The sequence below is a fragment of the Pristiophorus japonicus genome, chromosome 2, assembly GCF_044704955.1.
Source record: "Pristiophorus japonicus isolate sPriJap1 chromosome 2, sPriJap1.hap1, whole genome shotgun sequence".
Taxonomy (NCBI): domain Eukaryota; kingdom Metazoa; phylum Chordata; class Chondrichthyes; family Pristiophoridae; genus Pristiophorus; species Pristiophorus japonicus.
The window spans coordinates 16,388,425-16,409,574 of record NC_091978.1 but is presented as its reverse complement, the minus strand read 5'-3'; the positions used below and the strand labels follow the sequence as shown (position 1 = coordinate 16,409,574).

Below are 21,150 nucleotides of genomic sequence, written 5' to 3'. Positions count from 1 at the left end.
AAAGTGTAGTCACTGTTGAAATGTTGGAAATGCAATAGCCAATTTGAGCACAGCAAGTTCCCACAAACAGCAAAATGATAATAATCTGTTTTTTCGTGACGTCGGTTGAGGGATAAATATTGGCCAAGACACCAGGATGAACTCCCCCGCTCTTCTTCGAAATCGTGCCAAGGGGGCTCTTACATCCATCTGAGAGAGCAGATGGGGCCTCGGTTTAACGTCTCATCCAAAAGACTGTCTTGGTACTGCACTGGAGGGAATGTCAGCCTGGATTATGTACTCAAGGCTCTGGCGTGAGACTTGAACCTACAACCTTCTGACTCAGAAAAAAAATAAAGTCTTGCATTTATATATTGCCTTTCACGATCACATGACTTTATAGCCAATGAAGTACTTTTTGAAGTGTAGTCACAATTATAATGTAGGAATCGTGGCAGCCAATTTGCACACAGCAAGCTCCCACAAACAGCAATGTGATAATGACCTCATAATCTGCTTTTAGTGATGTTGATTAAGGGATAAATATTGGCCAGGACACCGGGGATAACGCCCCTGCTAATCTTCGAAATACTTCCATGTGATCTTTTACCTGAGAGAGCAGGTGGGGCCTCGGTTTAATGTCTCACCCAAAAGACGGCACCACCAACAGTGCAACACTACATGATGATTTAGACGAGGAGATTAAATGTAGTATCTCCAAATTTGCGGATGACACTAAGTTGGGTGGCAGTGTGAGCTGCGAGGAGGATGCTATGAGGCTGCAGAGTGACTTGGATAGGTTAGGTGAGTGGGCAAATGCATGGCAGATGAAGTATAATGTGGATAAATGTGAGGTTATCCACTTTGGTGGTAAAAACAGAGAGACAGACTATTATCTGAATGGTGACAGATTAGGAAAAGGGGAGGTGCAACGAGACCTGGGTGTCATGGTACATCAGTCATTGAAGGTTGGCATGCAGGTACAGCAGGCGGTTAAGAAAGCAAATGGCATGTTGGCCTTCATAGCGAGGGGATTTGAGTACAGGGGCAGGGAGGTGTTGCTACAGTTGTACAGGGCCTTGGTGAGGCCACACCTGGAGTATTGTGTACAGTTTTGGTCTCCTAACTTGAGGAAGGACATTCTTGCTATTGAGGGAGTGCAGCGAAGATTCACCAGACTGATTCCCGGGATGGTGGGACTGACCTATCAAGAAAGACTGGATCAACTGGGCTTGTATTCACTGGAGTTCAGAAGAATGAGAGGGGACCTCATAGAAACGTTTAAAATTCTGACAGGTTTAGACAGGTTAGATGCAGGAAGAATGTTCCCAATGTTGGGGAAGTCCAGAACCAGGGGTCACAGTCTAAGGGGTAAGCCATTTAGGACCGAGATGAGGAGAAACTTCTTCACCCAGAGAGTGGTGAACCTGTGGAATTCTCTACCACAGAAAGTAGTTGAGGCCAATTCACTAAATATATTCAAAAGGGAGTTAGATGAAATCCTTACTACTCGGGGGATCAAGGGGTATGGCGAGAAAGCAGGAAGGGGGTCCTGAAGTGCATGTTCAGCCATGAACTCATTGAATGGCGGTGCAGGCTAGAAGGGTTGTATGGCCTACTCCTGCACCTATTTTCTATGTTTCTATGTTTCTATGTACTGCACTGGAGGGTGTACTTAAGAACGTAAGAAATAGGAGCAGGAATAGGCCTTTTGGCCTTTGAGCCTGCTCCGCCATTCAATAAGATCATAGCTGATCTTCTCAGTAATGCCAATCCCACCATTTCATAAATCATGAGACAAACTCTTAAAAATCACGAGATGTGGTAAGAAATCATGAGTTGCTATTTGTTCCTGAAATGACTCCTCACTGATTTTTGCTCCCGAACGGGAAGCGCATTCAGCTGTCACAATAAAAATTGCCATTTTTCCCTTGCAAAATCTTCCTGCATAACCATTCCACAGTCAGTGCTTTAGGTACAGAGTCCAGCTCAGTCATTCACTCAGGCTACATCAGCCTATGGAACCCGCAACCTTCTGACTCAGAGGCGAGTGTGCTGGCTGACACCCCTGGATTATGGTTCGACGGGTGTTGGCAGCTCAATGATATCTGACCCAGGTTGGTCACTGCTCATGTGTGGGCCAAAGCAATGAGGGTCAGAACAACATTCCGCCATGGGGGAATCACAGTTGAAGGATATCCGGTCCTCGCCCAATAGCTTTCCAGTCGGGAGATTCCCTGGTTGGGCATATTGTAATTTTTAGGGCTGGAAAGAAGAAACCCTGTGTTGCATCTGGCTGGTCCCCACATAGTCATCAGACACAGGATCCCTGGCTGCGCGTTCCCACCTTAGCCCAGGGATTCTGAGTCTAATTAATTACTATTGACTGCACGATACCGAAGATTTGCAAAGTAACTATTTACCTTCCCAGTTAATGGAAAGGCTGATGCAACTGCAGACAGTTCTTGGCAGACAAGTGACGGCTTTATCATGTTCATCTGAGGTGAGCCGCTGATGCAGGGAATGGGATGAAATGTTACATGTAGAGTCATTATGAAGCACTGCTTCAGCTTGTCAGTGGTTCTGTGATTGAGAGGCACAATGGGTTTGGCTCAGTCAGTAGATTCTCTCTCCTTGTTAGTTATCCTCAACTATGATTCTATAATACTATGAATTAAGAACAGCTGTTGGGAGTGCTGCGATCAAATACCCTACTGAATGGTAACCACTACAAACGGTTGCGTTGGGAGGCGGGTGGGATGATAAAGTGTTAAAACTCAGAACCGCGACCTCAAACCACTTCCAAACCCGTTCACTTCCAGGTTGAGAGGTCTTATGATGAGAGATTGTGTAGAAAGGACCTATAATCTCTGGAGTTTAGAAGAATGAGAGGTGATCTCATAGAAACATACAAGATTCTGAAAAGGGATTGACAGGGTCGATTCTGAGAGGTTGTTTCCCCCTGGTTGGAGTGTCTAGAACCAGAGGGCACAGTCTCAGGATAAGGGGTCAGCCATTTAAGGCAGAGATGAGGAGGAATTTCTTCACTCAGAGGGTTGTGACTGTTTGGAATTCTCTGTCCCAGAGGGCTGTGGAGGCTGGGTCATTGAATATATTTAAGGTGGAGATAGACAGATTTTTGAACTATAGGGGAGTGAAGGGTTATGGGGAGCGGACAGGGAAGTGGAGTTGAGGCAGACACCTCAAAAACTGGGGAAGTACCACCAACGCTGCTTCCGCAAGATCCTGCAAATCCATTGGCAGGACAGGCGCACCAACGTCAGTGTCCTCGCTCAGGCCAACATCCCCAGCATCGAGGCATTGACCACGCTCGATCAGCTCCATTGGGCGGGCCACATTGTCCGCATGCCTAACACGAGACTCCCAAAACAAGCGCTCTACTCGGAGCTCCAACACGGCAAGCAAGCCCCAGATGGGTAGAGGAAACGTTTCAAGGACATCCTTAAAGCCTCCTTGAAAAAATTTAAAATCCCCACTGACACCTGGGAATCCCTGGCCCAAGGCCGCCCAAAGTGGAGGAAAAGCATCCGGGAAGGCGCTGAACACCTTGAGTCTCTTCGCCGAGAGCGTGCTGAAGCCAAGCGTCGACAGTGGAAGGAGCGCGCGGCAATCCAGACACCCCACGCACCTGTTCCTTCAACCACCGTCTGCCCCACCTGTGACAGAGACTGTAGGTCCCGCATTGGACTCTTCAGTCACCCGAGAACTCATTCCTAGTGTGGAAGTAAGTCATCCTCGACTCCAAGGGACTGCCTATGATGATGATGTTAGGCTCAGCTGGCCAGCACGTATCTACCACTGCAAGTGTGTTTGCTCGACATCTGTGTATCTCAGGTTAAACAGTCTCCTTATATTCCTCTGTGCCCATTACAACAAACTTTGCTTATCCAATCATAGCGTGGCACCTGTAGCTGATGCAAGAGTTTTGAACATTCATTCTTCATGTGAATATCCTATATTTAATCTAAAGGGTGTCTTTTGCGCTGTCTTTGCAAGTCCAGTTTTGTAGCTGTTATCTCAGCTTGACCCGTGACATTGCTTCGCGATATTAGGATGCAGCAGTTAGCTTAGCTGAGCCGTACAAACTCTGATGAGCAGTAACACTCATATCTTTTAGCAGTAATTGCAGTCTTATAAAAAGAAATTGGCACAAAAGTTAGATACATTTTAGAATCTCCCAAGACGCTTGATAGAAGGCTTTGGGTGTATGGTGTAAGGGGAAATGTAGCAGGATGGATAGAACATTGGGTGATGGGCAGGAAACAGAGTTAAGGTAAATGCTTTTTTTTATTGGTTCATGTGATGTGGGTGTCGCTGGCAAAGCCGGCATTTATTGCCCATCCCTAAATGCCCTTGAGAAGGTGGTGGTGAGCCGCCTTCCTGAACCGCTGCAGTCCGTGTGGTGAAGGTACTCCCACAGTGCTGTTAGGGAAGGAGGTCAAGGATTGTGACCCGGCGACAATGAAGGAACGGCGACATATTTCCAAGTCAGGATGGTGTGTGACTTGGAGAGAATTTGGAGGTGATGGTGTTCCCATGCATCTGCTGCTGCCCTTGTCCTTCTAGGCAGTAGAGATTGTGGGTTTGCGAGGTGCTGCTGAAGAAGCCTTGGCGAGTTGCTGCAGTGCATCTTGTAGATGGTACACACTGCAGCCACGGTGCGCCGGTGGTGGAGGGAGTGAATGTTTAAGGTGGTGGATGGGGTGCCAATCAAGCGGGCTGCTGTGTCCTGGATGGTGTCGAGCTTCTTGAGTGTTGTTGGAGCTGCACTCATCCAGGCACGTGAAGCGTATTCCATCATACTCCTGACTTGTGCCTTGTAGATGGTGGAAAGGCTTTGGGGGTTCAGGAGGTGAGACACTCGCCACAGGATACCCAGCCTCTGACCTGCTCTTGTAGCCATCAGGAGAGATTGGAGTAGGGCTGGAAGTGATGTACTCCAGTGGTCAGTGCTAGGCCCCCTTTTGTCCTCGGTACATTGTGAATGATTGGGACTTGGGTACAGGAAACACAATGCTGAAATTTGCTGATGACGGAGATGTTGGGAGTTTGGCAAAGCGTGAGGAGGACGGAGAAAGACTTCAGGAATAAGGCAGACAGGTTCGAAGAATGGGCAGATGGGTGTCTGGTGCAGTTTGATGTAAATGAAGGTGAGGTGATACATTTTGGGAGGAAAAAACAAGGAATGGGAGGATTCACTTCATGGAAGGTGTGGATGAACAGAGAGATCGGGGATTTAATACAGAATTCCCTGGAAGCATGAATTCAAGAATATATAGCCATAAAAAAGTCCAACAGTATTTTGAATTTCATAAATAGCAGAATAGAGTACGACAGTGAAGAAGGAATGGAATTTACTCAAATGATTGGTTCGGCCACAGTTACTGTCCCATGTGCCGTTTATGGGTGTCCCACTATAGAAAGGACATTACAACCATAGAGAACATAAGATTCACCAGGGTGATACCGGGGTTAAGTGTCAGGTGTGGCTCAGTAGATAGCACTCTTGCCTGTGAGTCTGAAGGTTGTGGGCTCAAGACCCACCCCAGATATTTGAGCATGAACATTTAGGCTGCCACTCCAGTGTCAGTGCTGAGGGTCTCGGAGGTGCTGTCTTTCGGATGAGACGATAAACCTAGACCTCCGTCTGGTCTCTCGAGTGGACTTAAAAGATCCCATTGCACTATTTCGAAGATGAGCAGGGGCGTTATCCCTGGTGTCCTGGCCAATATTTCTCACTCAATCAATATCACCAAAACAGATTATCTGGTCATTATCACATTGCTGATTGTGGAACCTTACTGTGCGCAAATTGACTGTCGCATTTCCTACATTACAGCAATGATTACGCTTCAGGAGTACTTAATTTGCTGTAAAGTGCTTTGAGACATCCTGGGGTTGTAAAAGGCATTATATAAATGCGACTTATGACAATTATGAGTGATACTAAGGCTATTTCCACTGGAGCAGAGAGTCTAAGAGGAGATTTTCTGAAGTTTTTAAATTGTAAAGTGTTTTGATGGAGTGAATAGGGAAACAATATTTGTCTTGATTGGGGAGTCTGCAATGAGAGGTTATGAATTTAACTAGAAGCATGAAGAAATAAGTAAAAATAAATTGCTTTATGCGGAAATCTTTGAAGTTTGGGATGCTATGAGACTGGGAATGGTTGAAGCAGAGCAAGCTACAGGGCTCTGGGGAGTGATCTCCGCAGTGGGCTTTGTTTTGGATTGCTGTTGCAAAAAGATGGGCACAATCATGATGGGTCATTTGACCCCTCGAGCCTGCTCCACCATTTAATAAGATCATGGCTGATCTGATCATGGACTCGGCTCCATTTCCCTGCCCGCTCCCCATATCCCTTTACTCCCTTATCGCTCAAAAACTTTCTATCTCCACCTTAAATATATTCAATGACCCAGCCTCCACAGCTCTCGGGGCAGAGAATTCCACAGATTTACAACCCGCCGAGAGAAGAAATTCCTCCTCATCTCAGTTTTAAATGGGTGGCTCCTTATTCTGAGACTATGTCCCCTAGTTTTAGTTTCCCCTATGAGTGGAAATATCCTCTCTGCATCCAACTTATCGAGCCCCCTCATAATCTTATACATTTCGATAAGATCACCTCTCATTCTTCTGAACTCCAATGAGTATAGGCCCAACCTACTCAACCTATCTTCATAAGTCAACCCCCTCATCTCTGGAATCAACCTAGTGAACTTTCTCTGAACAGCCTCCAATGCAAGAATATCCTTTCTTAAATAAGGAGACCAAAACTGTACGCAGTACTCAGGTGTTACCTCACCAATACCCTGTAGAGTTGTAGCAGGACTTCTCTGCTTTTATACTCTATCCCCCTTGCAATAAAGGCCAACATTCCATTTGCCTTCCTGATCACTTGCTGTACCTGCATACTAACTTTTTGTGTTTCATGCACAAAGACCCCCAGGTCCCTCTGTATTGAAGCACTTTGTAATGTTTCTCCATTTAAATTATAATTTGCTTTTCTGTTATTTCTGCCAAAGTGGATAACCTCTTTCACATTTTCCCACATTATACTCCATCTGCCAAATTTTTGCCCATTCACCTAGCCTGTCTATATCCCTTCGCGTATTTTTTGTGTGCTCCTCACAATTTGCTTTCCTACCCATCTTTGTATCATCAGCAAACTTGGCTACATTACACTCGGTCCTTTGATCCAAGTCATTAATATAGATTGTAAATAGTTGAGGCCCCAGCACCGATCCCTGCAGCACCCCACTAGTTACTGTTCACCAACCGGAAAATGACCCATTTATCCCCACTCTCTGTTTTCTGTTAGTTAGCCAATCCTCTATCCATGCTAATATATTACTCCCAACCCCATTAAATTTTATCTTGTGCAGTAACCTTTTATGTGGCACCTTATCGAATGCCTTCTGGAAATCCAAATACACCACCTCCACTGGTTCACCGTTATCCACCCTCTCGTTACATCCCCAAAGAACTCCAGTAAATTTGTCAAACATGATTTACCCTTCATAAAACCATGCTGACTCTGTTTGATTGAATTATGCTTTTCCAAATGTCCTGCTACTGCTTCCTTAATAATGGACTCCAGCATTTTACCAACGACAGATGTTAGGCTAACTGGTCTATAGTTTCCTGCTTTCTGTCTGCTTCCATTTTTAAACAGGGGCGTTGCATTTGCGATTTTCCAATCCACTGGGACCTCCCCAGAATCGGATTTTTTTGGTAGATTGCAACCATTGCATCCACTATCTCTACAGCTACTTCTTTTAGGACTCTCGGATGCAAGCCATCAGGTCCAGGGGGCTTGCCCGCCTTTAGTTCCATTATTTTACCAAGTACTACTTCTTTAGTGATAGTGATTGTATTAAGTTCCTCCCTCCCTATAGCCCCTTAATTATCTATTATTGGGATGCTTTTAATGTCTTCTACCATGAAGACCGATATAAAATATCTGTTCCCCATTATTAATTATATGCTTTGATAATCCTGCACCCCATAACTGTCAAGGGCATATAACACACAAGAATTTCTAAGATCAGAAAACGAGCGCTTGACGTAACAAAATCCATTCTTTTTTTAGTCGATCTTCCCCGTATGCCTTTATTCTTTATTCATTACCTGGGTGTGAGGCATCGCTCACAAGGCCAGCATTTATTGCCCATTCCTAGTTGCCCTGATTTTCTACAACTGAGTGGCTAGCTTGTCCACTTCAGAGGGCACTTGGGAATCAACTATGCTGGTGTGGGACTGGGGTCACATGTAGGCCATACCTAGTAAGGGCAGGAGGTTTTCTTCCCTAACAGGCATTAGCAGTTGGAGTTTTTAGGCTAATCCGATAGCTTCATGGTCACATTTCTTTTTCACTGATACCAGGTTTGTATCTTCTGTGGCCTCACAAAGTTCCACTTAAGTGCTCCTGTCAATTTTTTTTAACATTAGTTCTCGGATGTGGGCGTCGCTGGCAAGGCCAGCATTTATTGTCCATCCCTAATTGACCCTTGAACAACTAAGTGACTAGCGAGGCCATTCTCAGAAGGCGTTTAAGAGTCAACCACATTGCTCTGGGTCTGGAGTCACGTAAAAGCCAGACCGGGTAAGGACAGCAGATTTCCTTCCCTCAAGGACATTAGTGAACCAGATGGGTTTTTAATCACAAAACGATAGTTTCATGGTCACCATTGCTGATGCTAGCTTTTCATTCCAGATTTATTTAATGAACTGAATGTAAACCCAGCTGCCATGGTGGGATTTGAACTCCAGATCATTCGTCCAAGTCTCTGGATTACTCGTCCAGTAACATAACCAGTATGCTACCATTCCCTAGGGAGGAGTTCTGGGGCAGGCGGCACTGCTGGGCGGAGCGAGGTGGCTTTACATCTGCCAATCAAAGAATGTCGCCAATAAAAATCAGGGCCAATTGTGCATGTCAAGCTGAAGCAGCTTCTGAATTGGCCAATGCTAATCGATACCATCATCATTGGAAACAACTACATTTACATAGTACCTTTATAGAATGTCAGCTGTGGCTCAGTGGGTAGCACACTTGCCTTGGAGTCATAAAGTTGTGGGTTCAGATCCAACTTGAGCACAAAAATCTAGGCTGACACTCCAGTGCAGTGCTGAGGGAGCACTGCACTGTTGGAGGTGTCGTCTTTCAGATGAAACATTAAACCAAAGTCCTGTCTGCTCTCTCAAGTGGATGAAAATGATCCCGTAGCACTATTTCGAATAAGAACAGGGGAATTAGCCCTGGTTTCCTGGCCAATATTTATCCCTCAATCAACATATCAAAAAAACAGATTGCCTGCTCATTATCACATTGCTGTTTGTGGGAGCTAGCTGTGCACAAATTGGTTGCTGCGTTTCCCACATTACAACAATGACTACGTTCCAAAAGCACCTCATGGGCTGTAAAGTGCTTTGAGGTGCCTGGTGGTCATGAAAGGCGCTATATAAATCCAAGTCTTTCTTATTGTCTTCTGGGCAACAAAAAACAGTCAGGATTACGACCGTTGATTGTCATCTGGTGGCTAGAATTATAGAATCAAATGGCACAGAATGTGACCATTCGGCCCATCGTCTGTGCCGGCTCACTGAAAGAGCTATTCAATTAGTCCCCTCCCCCCCCCCCCCCCGCCCCTGTCCTTTCCCCATAGCCCTACACATTTATCCCCTTCAAGTATTTATCCAATTACCTTTTGAAAGTTACTGTTGAATCTGCTCCCACCGCCCTTTCAGGCAGCGCGTTCCAGATCACAACAACTCGCTGAGGACAACCATTCTTCCTCATCTCCGCCCTGGCTTTTTTGGCAATTATCTTAAATCTGTGTTCTCCGGTTACCGATCCTCCTGCCAAAGGATACAGTTTCTCCCCATCTGCTTTGTCAACACCCCTGATCATTTTGAACACCTGTATTAAATCTCCATTTAACCTTATCTGCTCTCAGGAGAACAATCTCCGCTCCTCCAAGTCTCTCCATAACTGAAGTCCCTCATCCCTGGTACCTCCTCTGAACCCTTACTGAGGCCTTGACATCCTTCCTAAAAGTGTGATGCCCAGAATTGGACACAATACTCCAGCTGAGGCCTATCCAGTGATTTATAACGGTTGAACTTAACTTCTACACTTTAGTACTCTATGTCGCCAAGGATCTCTTATGCTTTTTGAACAGCCTGATCAGCTTATCCTGCCGGCTTCAAAGACAAGTGTATGTGAACTACTGGAAAATCTGCCTGTGAGTGTTGGTGAGAACAGGTAACACCAGCATTTTCCGGCAAATAACCAGCTCAAACTCACTTTTTGGACCTGCATATGGAGAATAGTCAACTGTTTTGTGGATAGACTGGAAAAGCTGGGGTTGTTCTCCATAGAGCAGAGAAGGCTAAGAAAGAAAAAAAAGGAATACTTGGATCTGTATAGCGCCTTTCACGACCACTGGACGTCTCAAAGTGCTTTACAATCAATGAAGTACTTTTGGAGTGTAGTCACTGTTGTAATGTGGGAAACGCGGCAGCCAATTTGCGCACAGCAATGTGATAATGACTAGATAATCTGATGTTGATTGAGTGATAAAAATTGGCTAGGACAATGGGGATAACTCCCTTGCTCTTCTTCGAAATTGTGCCATGGGATCTTTTATGTCCATCTGAGAGAGCAGAACGGGCCTCGGTTTAACGTCTCATCTGAAAGACGGCGACAGTGCAGCACTCCCTCAGCACTGCACTCGGAGTGTCAGCCTGGATTATTTTGGTGCTCACAATCTTCTGACTCAGAGGCGAGACTGCTACCCACTGAGCCACAGCTGACACCAAGAGGAGATTTGATGGAGGTGTTTAAAATCATGAAGGGTTTAGATAGATGAAATAAAGAAAAAACTGTTTCCAGTGGCCGAAGGGTCGATAAGAGGGCAGAGATTTAAGGTGATTAGCAAAAGAACCAGACACGACATGAGGGAAAACTTTATTTTACGCTACGAGTGGTTAGGATTTGGAATGCACTGTCTGATAGGATGATGGCTGCTTACTCAACAGTAGCCTTTACAATCGGAATTGGATAAATACTTCAAGGAGAAAAAATTGCTGGGATGTGGGGAACGAGCGGGGGCAGTGGGACTAACTGGATCGCTCTTCGATAGAGCCGGCGCAGACTCGATGGGCCGAATGGCCTCCTTCCGTGCTGCACTATTCTATGATTCTATTCAATGAATGAGGTTCGAAGGGGGCGGGAAATGAGGAAATGGGAAACAGATTGTAAAGGGAAAAAGATAATAGAAAGCAAAGAAACTGCAGTCACCGATCGGATGGAATATAAATGAGCCTTGGAGATGGATTGAGACTGTCGTCACACAAGCATCTCAGGTCCTTTTAGAAATAAGAAAAATGAAGAGGTATATTTAAATTCAAATGAAACATCAGTTTGTTAATGGATTTTTCAAGCGCTATCTTTGAGTAATGATATTTTTCTGATAGTATCAGCCTTCTGAATGCACAAAAACCCCAAGCATTAATCCCCCGACTCAAAACCAGGAGTTTGAAAAGAAAAAGGAGCTGATCTGGGATTTTTTTTTCTCTCTCTCGTAATAAGCTGTTGGGCAAATGAAAAGGTTGATGCATGCGTGTGAAATGCTTAAGAGATAAAGGAATCTAAAGCTGTTTGATGACAGGCATCCAAGGAGTTTTACCAGCAAGTTTTCTTTGAAGCCGAGAAAAGAAATCAAAGGACGCGAGTTAACCACGGCCTATTGAACCCTAATTCTGCCGTGAAAACAACAACAACTTGTATTTATATAGCACCTTTAATGGAGTGAAATGTCCCAAGGCGCTTCACAGGAATGTTGTGAGATAAAAATTTGATACCGAGCCGCATAGGAGAAATTAGAGCAGGTGACCAAAAGCTTGGCCAAAGAGGTAGGTTTTAATGAGCGTCTTGAAGGAGGAAAGAGAGGTCGAGAGGTTTAGCCGGGGAGTTCCAGAGCTTGGGACCAAGGCAACAGAAGGCACAGCCACCGATGGTGGAACGATTATAATCAGGGATGCTCAAGAGGGCAGAATTAGATGAGCGCAGACATCTCGGGGTGGGGGGGTGGGGGGTTGTAAGGCTGGAGGAGATTATAGCGATAGGAGGGGTGAGGCCTTGGAGGGATTTGAAAATAAGGATGAGAATTTTGAAATCGAGGCGTTGCTTAACCGGGAGCCAATGTAGGTCAGCGAGCCCAGGGGTAATGGGTGAGCGGGACTTGATGCGAGTTAGGATACGGGCAGCAGAGTTTTGGATCACCTCTAGTTTACATAGGGTAGAACGTGGGTGGCCAGCCAGGAGTGCGTCGGAGTAAGAACATAACAAATAGGAGCAGGAGTAGGCCATTAGGACCCTCGAGTCTGGTCCGCCATTTAATAAGATCATGGCTGATCTGATCTTGGGTTCAGCTCCACTTCTCTGCTCACTCCCCATAACCCTTCATTCCCTTATCACGCAGAAATCTATCTCTACCTTAAATTTATTCAATGACCCAGCCTCCACAGCTCTCTGGGGCAGACGATTCCACGTACAACCCTCTGATAGAAGAAATTCCTCCTCATCTCAGTTCTAAATGGGCGACCCCTTATTCTGAGACTATGCCCCCTAGTTCTAGATTCCCCCATGAATGGCAATATCCCCTCTGCATCTACATTGTCGGGCCCCCTCAGTATTTTATATGTTTCAATAAGATCACCTCATTCTTCTAAACTCCAATGAGTATAGGCCCAACCTGTTCATCCGTTCTTCATACGTCAACCCCTTCATCTCTGGAATCAACCGAGTGAACCTTTTTTGAACAGCCTCCAATGCAAGTATATCCTTCCTTAAATAAGGAGACCAAAACTGTACGCAGTACTCCAGGTGTGGCCTCACCAATACCCTGTACAGTTGTAGCAGGACCTCTCTGCTTTTATACTCTAGCCCCCCTTGCAATAAAGGCCAACATTCCATTTGCCTTCCTGATCACTTGCTGTACCTGCATACTAACTTTTTGTGTTTCATGCACAAAGACCCCCAGGTCCCTCTACTGCAGCACTTTGTAGTTTCTCTCCATTTAAACAATAATTTGCTTTTTTATTTTCCTGCTAAAAACCTCACACTTTCCCAGATTATACTCCATCTGCCAAATGTTTGCCCACTCACTTAGCCTGTTTATATTCCTTTGCAGATTCATTCAATATGATCATGGCTGATCATGCAACTTCAGTATCCCATTCCTGCTTTTTCTCCCTACCCCTTGATCCCTTTAGCCATAAGGGCCACATCTAACTCCCTTTTGAATATATCTAACGAACTGGCCTTCACAATTTTCTGTGGTAGAAAATTCCACAGGTTCACAATTCTCTGAGTGAAGAAGTTTCTCCTCATCTCGGTCCTAAATCCTTAGACTGTGACCCCTGGTCCTGAACTTCCCCAACATCGGGAACATTCTTCCTGCATCTAACCTGTCCAATCCCGTCAGAATTTTATATGTTTCTGTGAGATGCCCTCTCATTCTTCTAAATTCCAGTGAGTATAAGCCTAGTCGATCCAGTCTTTCTTCATATGTCAGTCCTGCCATCCCGGGAATCAGTCTGGTGAACCTTCGCTGCACTCCTTCAATAGCAAGAATGTCCTTCCTCAGATTGGGAAACCAAAACTGCACACAATACTCAAGGTGTGGTTTCACCAAGGCCCTGTACAACCGCAGTAAAACCTTCCTGTCCCAATATCAAATCCTCTCGTTATGAAGGCCAACATGCCATTTGCCTTCTTCACCGCCTGCTGTACCTACATGCCAACTTTCAATGACTGATGTACCATGACACCCAGGTCTCGCTGCACCTCCCCTTTTCCTAATCTGTCACCATTCAGATAATATTCTGCCTTCCTGTTTTGGCCACCAAACTGGATAACCTCACATTTATCTACATTATACTGCAGCTGCCATGAATTTGCCCACTCACCTGTCCAAGTCACCCTGCAGCCTCTTAGCATCCTCCTCACAGCTCACACTGCCACCCAGCTTAGTGTCATCTGCAAACTTGGAGATATTACATTCAATTCCTCTGTCTAAATCATTAATGTATATTGTAAATAGCTGAGGTCCCAACACTGAACCTTGCGGTACCCCACTAGTCACTGCCTACCATTCTGAAAAGGACCCGTTTATTCCTACTCTTTGCTTCCTGTCTGCCAACCAGTTCTCTATCCACGTCAATACATTACCCCCAATGCCATGTGCTTTAATTTTGCACACTAATCTCTTGTGTGGGACCTTGTCAAAAGCCTTTTGAAAGTTCAAATACACCACATCCTCTAGTACTCCCTTGTCCACTCTACTAGTTACATCCTCAAAAAATTCTAGAAGATTTGTCATGCATGATTTCCCTTTCATAAATCCATGCTGACTTGGACCGATCCTGTCAATGTTTTCCAAATGTGCTGCTATTACATCTTTAATAATTGATTCCAACATTTTTCCCAGTACCGATGTCAGGCTAACCGGTCGATAATTCCTTGTTTTCTCTCTCCCTCCTTTTTTTAAAAAGTGGGTTTACATTAGCTACCCTCCAATCCATAGGAACTAATCCAGAGTCTATAGAATGTTGGAAAATGACCACCAATGCATCCACTATTTCCAGGGCCACTTCCTTAAGTACTCTGGGATGCAGACTATCAGGACCTGGGGATTTAGCGACCTTCAATCCTATCAATTTCCCTAACACAATTTCCTGACTAATAAGGATTTATTTCAGTTCCTCCTTCTCGCTCGATCCTCGGTACCCTAGTATTTGCGGAATGTTATTTGTGTCTTCCTTAGTGAAGACAGAACCAAAGTATTTGTTCACTTGGTCTGCCATTTCTTTGTTCCCCATTATAAATTCACCTGATTCTGTCTGCAAAGGACCTACGTTTGTCTTCACTAATCTTTTTCTCTTCACATATCTATAGAAGCTTTTACAGTCAGTTTTTATGTTCCCTGCAAGTTACTCTTATACTCTATTTTTCCCCTCCTAATTAAACCCTTTGTCCTCCTCTGCTGAATTCTAAATTTCTCCCAGTCCTCAGGTTTGCTGCTTTTTCTGTCCAATTTATATGCCTCTTCCTTGGATTTAACACTCCTTAATGTCCCTTGTTATCCACGGTCTAACCTCCAAGTTCCCTTCCAAGTCACACACCATCCTAACTTGGATGTATAGCACCATTCCTTCATCTTACTGGGTCAGAATCCTGGACCTCCCTCCATAACAGCACTGTGGAGTATCATCACCACACGGACTGCAGCGGTTCAAGAAGGTGACTCACCACCACCTTCTCAAGGGCAATTAGGGAAGGGCAATAAATGCTGGCCTTGCCAGCGACGCCCACATCCCAGGAACAAATAAAAAAATACTTGGATATATGGCTCTCTATTGCGTTAATAAATATGGTCAATAATTGAGGCCCCAGCACAGATCCTTGTGGGACATCACAAGTCACTTCCTTCCAAGGCGAGTAAAGACCCATTTGGGGCAAAATTGCATAAAGCCCCATTTGGAGCTAGTAATCTTGGCAAGGTAGGACTTTCTGCACCCGGTGCAGAAGTCCCGCCCCGGCAGCGAAATTGGGGTTACCGCCCACGAGAGGAAGTGGAGCTCAACGTTGGTCGCTCAACGTCCTCTTGAGGGCGGTACTGCTGTGAATGTTGCAGCGCTACGCGGCCTCTCCACGTAGCGCTGACGCGAGCACAGGGCCCTCCCGTTCCGTTACAGGGGAGGGTACGCTGTGCGATCTGCAGTGGGGCGAGGGGTCTCCATTGACCACCGGGGATGCAGTACAGAAACGGGCTGCAACCATCGTGGCACGGATCCCGCGGGAAAAAAAAGTAACGTAAAGCCGGACCGGTAAGTCGGACCGAGAGGACCAAATGGCGGCGTGCGCCTCCCCATTAAATTTCATCCCACGAGCGGAGTGTGGCGCGGTTCGCGATCTGCGAGACTGGCGCTGACGTCGCCCGCGGAAGCCTCATGGGGCGAAACTGGGGCAAACCATGCAAATTTCTCCCCCGTTATCCCTACTCTCTGACTTCTACTGCCTAAGCAATCCCCTAACTGGGTCAATAATTTGCCTTCACTTCCGTGAGCTTTAATTTTAGCTGAAAGTCTCTCGTGTGGAACCTGATCAAGTGCCTTCTGGAAGTGTGTATAAACTACATCCGCAGACATTCCCCTGCCTACTACTTTAATTGCTTCCTCAAAATTCAATTAGGTTTGTTAGACATGACCTACCCTTTACAAATCCATATTTTTCTCTTTCTAATCAGCTCATATTTCTCTAAGTGCTCAGTCACACTGACCTTAATTATAGATTCCAATAACTTCTCCACTGCAGATGTTAGACTAATGGGTCTACAGGCTCGAAATCCGTTTCAGCCAGAAAAGCAGCCATTGCGTTACCGTCCACTGAAAGTAGCCGCACAGCTAAGGAGAATAAATTCATCTGGGTGGGGCGGGGGAGAGGGGGGAGGGGTGAGTGGGGGGCCAGAGATTGGTGGCGTTGCATTAACCTTCTATGTAACGCCCTCCTGGTGGCGGTAGTGGAGACCTCCGAGGCCAAGTCCCCGCCAGGAAACGGCGTTCTACCTTCGCACCGCCTCTGGGAGCGAGGCTGTAGAACTCGCAAGGAATTGTGGGCAATTAAAAGGATTATGAATGAAAGGGGCCATGCACTCAGAACTATTACAAGTTAAAATGCAGTGACAAAAAATACGTTTTCAGCTCTTACTGCCTTTCAATTTTTTTTTTAACATTAACAAGAAGTCCCAAATGTGATTATTCAGCTGAATTCCTTTCCAATCCTCAAAGCAATGCGCAAACTGCTTCAGCACAAACACAAATGGCTCAGGAAGCCAGGGAAGGGGTACCCAGTGTCTCGCACGCAGCACTCCAGCTTTGTGCAGGGGGGGGTCAACACTGCAAAACACACCCTCTACCCACAGGGACTAGGAGGCCCCCCCAGAAAGAACATTACCGAGGCCATCGCTGCCAGCAGCGTCACCCCCACCACCTGGCCCCAGTGCCCAAAGAAGCTTCATGACCTCAGAACACTGGTGAAGGTTAGTGAATGCATCTTCAAAAACCGTCTCCTACCAACTGCAGCACTAGCCTCGCACACATGCTCAACGCACCAATCCCTCACCTATCAACAATCTGCACACATCACGAGGCACAATTTCCATTCCTAGCCTCACCTCACCACTTAAATATCGGGGAGACGCAAGCCATTGTCTTTGGTCCTGCCACAAATTGTGCCTCGCCACTGACTCTATCCCTCTCCCTAGCATCTGTCTGAGGCTGAACCAGATGTTCGCAGCCTAGGTGTCATACTTGACCCTGAAATGAGCTTCCAGCCACACATCCGATTGCATAACTAAGACCGCCTATTTCCACCTCCGTAACATCGCCTGACTCTTCCCCTGCCTCAGCTTATCTGCTGCTGAAGCCCTCATCCATGCCGTTGTTACCTCTAGACTTGACTATTCCAACGCACTCCTGGCTGGCCTCCCATGTGCTACCCTACATAAACTTGAGGTCACCCAAAACTTGGCTGCCTGTGTCCTAACTCGCACCAAGTCCTGCTCACCCATCGTCATCATCATCATAGGCAGTCCCTCGGAATCGATGAAGACTTGCTTCCACTCCTAAAGTGAGTCCTTTGGTGGTTGAACAGTCCAATACAAGAGCCACAGACCCTGTCACAGGCGGGATAGACATTCATCAGGGGAAGGGGGGGGGGGGGGTGGGACTGATTTGTCGCATGCTCCTTCCGCTGCCTGCGCCTGACCCCTTCACTCTCGCGGCGTTGAGATTCGAAGAGCTCAACGCCTTCCCGGATGCACCTTCTCACCTAGGGCAGTCTTCGGCCAGGGTCTCCCAGGTGTCAGTGGTGATGTCGCACTTTACCAGGGAGGCTTTGAGGGTGTCCTTATAACGTTTCCGCTGCCCACCTTTGGCTCGTTTGCCGTGAAGGAGCTCCGCATAGAGCAATTGCTTAGGGAGTCTCGTGTCTGGCATGCGAACTATGTGGCCTGCCCAGCGAAGCTGATCGAATGTGGTCAATGCTTTAATACTGGGGATGTGCTCGCTGACCTGCATTAGCTCCCGGTTGAGCAACATCTCGATTTCAAAATTCTCATCCTTGTTTACAAATCCTTTCAGCAAATCTCGCTTAAAGCAGCACTCTATCCAGTCAGGGTTAGCGGCAACGCAGCGGTTCCTCGGACACACGCACAAGTGATGAGGCTCGCCCCAGGACCTGGGTCTCTTCACCCCCACCTAACCACACCCGTGTGTCTGCTTCCCTTTCAGAACAAGGTCTTCATTCACCGGGGGAAGGAGTACGAACGACGGGAGGATTTCGAGCAGATGCTGCTGACCCATTTCCCAAACGCGGAGGTGATGAAGACAACATCGCCCCCTGGAGACGAGATCAAGAACTCTCCCCGGCAGTGTATCCTTTCAGCCGAGCGTGCAGATGAGTAGATGTGCACAGAGAGTGGCCCGGGAGGTGGGTGAGGGAGGAGGACGGGGTGTCATTCTCTGCAATAACATGCAGGAAAATGAAATCCAGTAGCTTTCAATGATCGGGGAATTTGGACTGCCAAATCCTTCTGTTCCTCCACAATTCCTAGTTTCTCAACACTTAGAAAATACTCCGATTTATCTTTACAAGGTCCAAAATGGATGACCTCGCACGTGCCCACGTTAAACTCCATCTGCCATAGTTTTGCCCATTCCTTTAATCTGTCTATGTCCCTTTTTCAACCTCCTGTCCCTCCTAATTTAGTGTGATCTGAAAACCTGGATATGCAACTCACTATTCCTTCATCCAAGTCATTAATAAAAGTTGTGAAGTATTGAGGCCTCAGAGTCATCATAGGCGTTCCCTCAAACGAGGATGACTTGCTTCCACATGAGTTCACAGATGTTTCAATGAAGGACCTGAACTCCAGTTGAGGGGGTGGAAGATGCCTGTGCGTGCATTTTTTTAACATGGGGTGACCGTTGCACACCAGCCACCACACGGGCTTGACAGAACTAGGTCTTGGTCCAGTGGCAAGGGTTAACCAGGATGACTGGAGACCTGCTCTGCTGTACGGACCTAGTGCGCGCACATATCGCAGTGTGGGCTGGCCCGTGCTGCCCCTGGCCCTCGCCTCCTCTGGGCCCCAAACCCTTATTTGCCGCACCTCTGCCACAATCTCCCACCGCACCTCCGCACCAAACATTCGCTGAACCACCGCCACGATCACCCACCAAATTTCAGTTACGATCCCTCAACGCTCCTTCGCCTCGATCACTCACCGCACCTTTGCCACAACCTTCCCGCTCCTCTGCTTTACCAGGACCCCGCTGATGTGGGTTGAGCCTCTACTCATTTGAATTCAGAAGAATTAGAGGTGATCTTATCAAAACGTATAAGATTATGAGGGGGCTTGACAAGGTGGATGCAGAGAGGATGTTTCCACTGATGGGGGAGACTAGAACTAGGGGGCAAGATCTTAGAATAAGGGGCTGCCCATTTAAAACAGAGATGAGGAGAAATTTCTTCTCTCAGAGGGTTGTAAAACTGTGGAATTTGCTGCCTCAGCTGTGGAAGCTGGGACATTGAATAATAAGACAGTTTCTTAAACGACAAGGGGATAAGGGGTTATGGGGAGCGGGTGGGGAAGTGGAGCTGAGTCCATGATCAGATCAGCCATGATCTTATTGAATGGCGGAGCAGGTTCAAGGGGCCGTATGGCCTACTCCTGCTCCTATTTCTTGTGTTCTTATGTTCTTATGATGCTCCTGCCCATGCTCCAAACAGTGACCTGGGTCCTGATGATGTCACCCATTTGTGTCAGCTTGCACTAGAAGTTGTAGTGGAATGCTCCAGCTCTTTTATGGCCCGACCCGAGGTGTTCTCTCGCAGGTCGGGGGGCCTCAGAGTAGGTCCCTGAGAAATACCACTCGTCATATACCGCCAACCTGAGTACCTACCCTTTATCTCCACTCTCTGTTTCCTACCTCCCAACCAATTTCCAACCCCAGTCAGAAGGCAACCCTCAATTCCGTGCGATCTCATGTTTGCCAATAATCAAATACCCTTTCTGGAAGTCCTTATAGAATCATACATTGATACAGCAGAGAAGGAGGCCATTCGGCCCATCGTGCCTGTGCCGGCTCTCTGAAAGAGCTATCCAATTAGTCCCACTCCCCTCCCTGCTTTTTCCACGCAGCCCTGAAAATGTTTTCCCTTTAGGTATTCATCCAATTTCCTTTTGAAGGTTGCTGTTGAATCTGCTTCCACTGCCCTTTTAGGCAGCGTGTTCCAGATCACAACTCGCTGCGTAAAAAATGTTTTCTAATGCCGCTTCTGGTACTTTTGCCAGTCACATTGAATCTGTGTCCTTTGACTCCCGACCCTTCCGCCACTGGAAACATTGTCGCCTAATTTACACCTTTATATAGATAACATCAACGATAATGGAGTTGTTGGCAAATCACAGCAATCAATCTCTAACCAATGAATCTACAACAGACCCAGACATGAGGAGAGGGAAACCTCCAGTGGTGGAGAGCTTTAGGAACCACAGGTCCATAGTCCCCTGTTCCTCCCAAGCACACTACACTCACCACAAGTCATGTCCCAAATGATTAAATATTGTCTCAAAATGTTAATTTCTGAAAGAAATCTATCTAATTTGCAATTGAATCACTCGATAATAACTGCTTTGAAAGACTTCCATTGTCTCCCTCAGGAGCCTGTTTCACAGATTGACCACTCGTTCATTGAAATATTGGTTCCGAAGATTAGTTTTGAATTTAAGCCCTCTTCAAGCGCGGGTCGTGTCCTCTGGTTCTGCTCCGACTGTTAACGCACTGAAGCCAGCTGGTGCAAGACTCCCCCGCAAAGGCCAACGCACACCAGTCAAGAAGTATAACTCCAGCACAGCGTATTTGAGCAATAAATCTAAGCTGACTCTCCCAGTGCAGTGCTGAGGGAGTGCTGCACTGTCGGAGGTGTTGTCTTTCGGATTAGACATTAAACGAGGCCCCGTATGCTCTCTCAGGTGGCACTATTTCAAAGAAGAACTGGCGAGCTCTCCCCGATGT

The 21,150-nt window shown here is 46.6% G+C and overlaps 1 protein-coding gene across 3 annotated transcripts in view; it reads left to right on the top strand.

Annotated features, from left to right (window-relative positions):
- Positions 1–21,150, top strand: part of LOC139236054 (dedicator of cytokinesis protein 2-like) — a 1,544,097-nt gene that overhangs the window by 1,481,778 nt on the left and 41,169 nt on the right. For all 3 annotated transcript variants that reach the window (XM_070866795.1, XM_070866794.1, XM_070866796.1), the window contains one exon: positions 18,361–18,502. In XM_070866795.1, the coding sequence (XP_070722896.1) occupies positions 18,361–18,502 (142 nt within the window). The remainder of the gene's footprint in view (positions 1–18,360; positions 18,503–21,150) is intronic.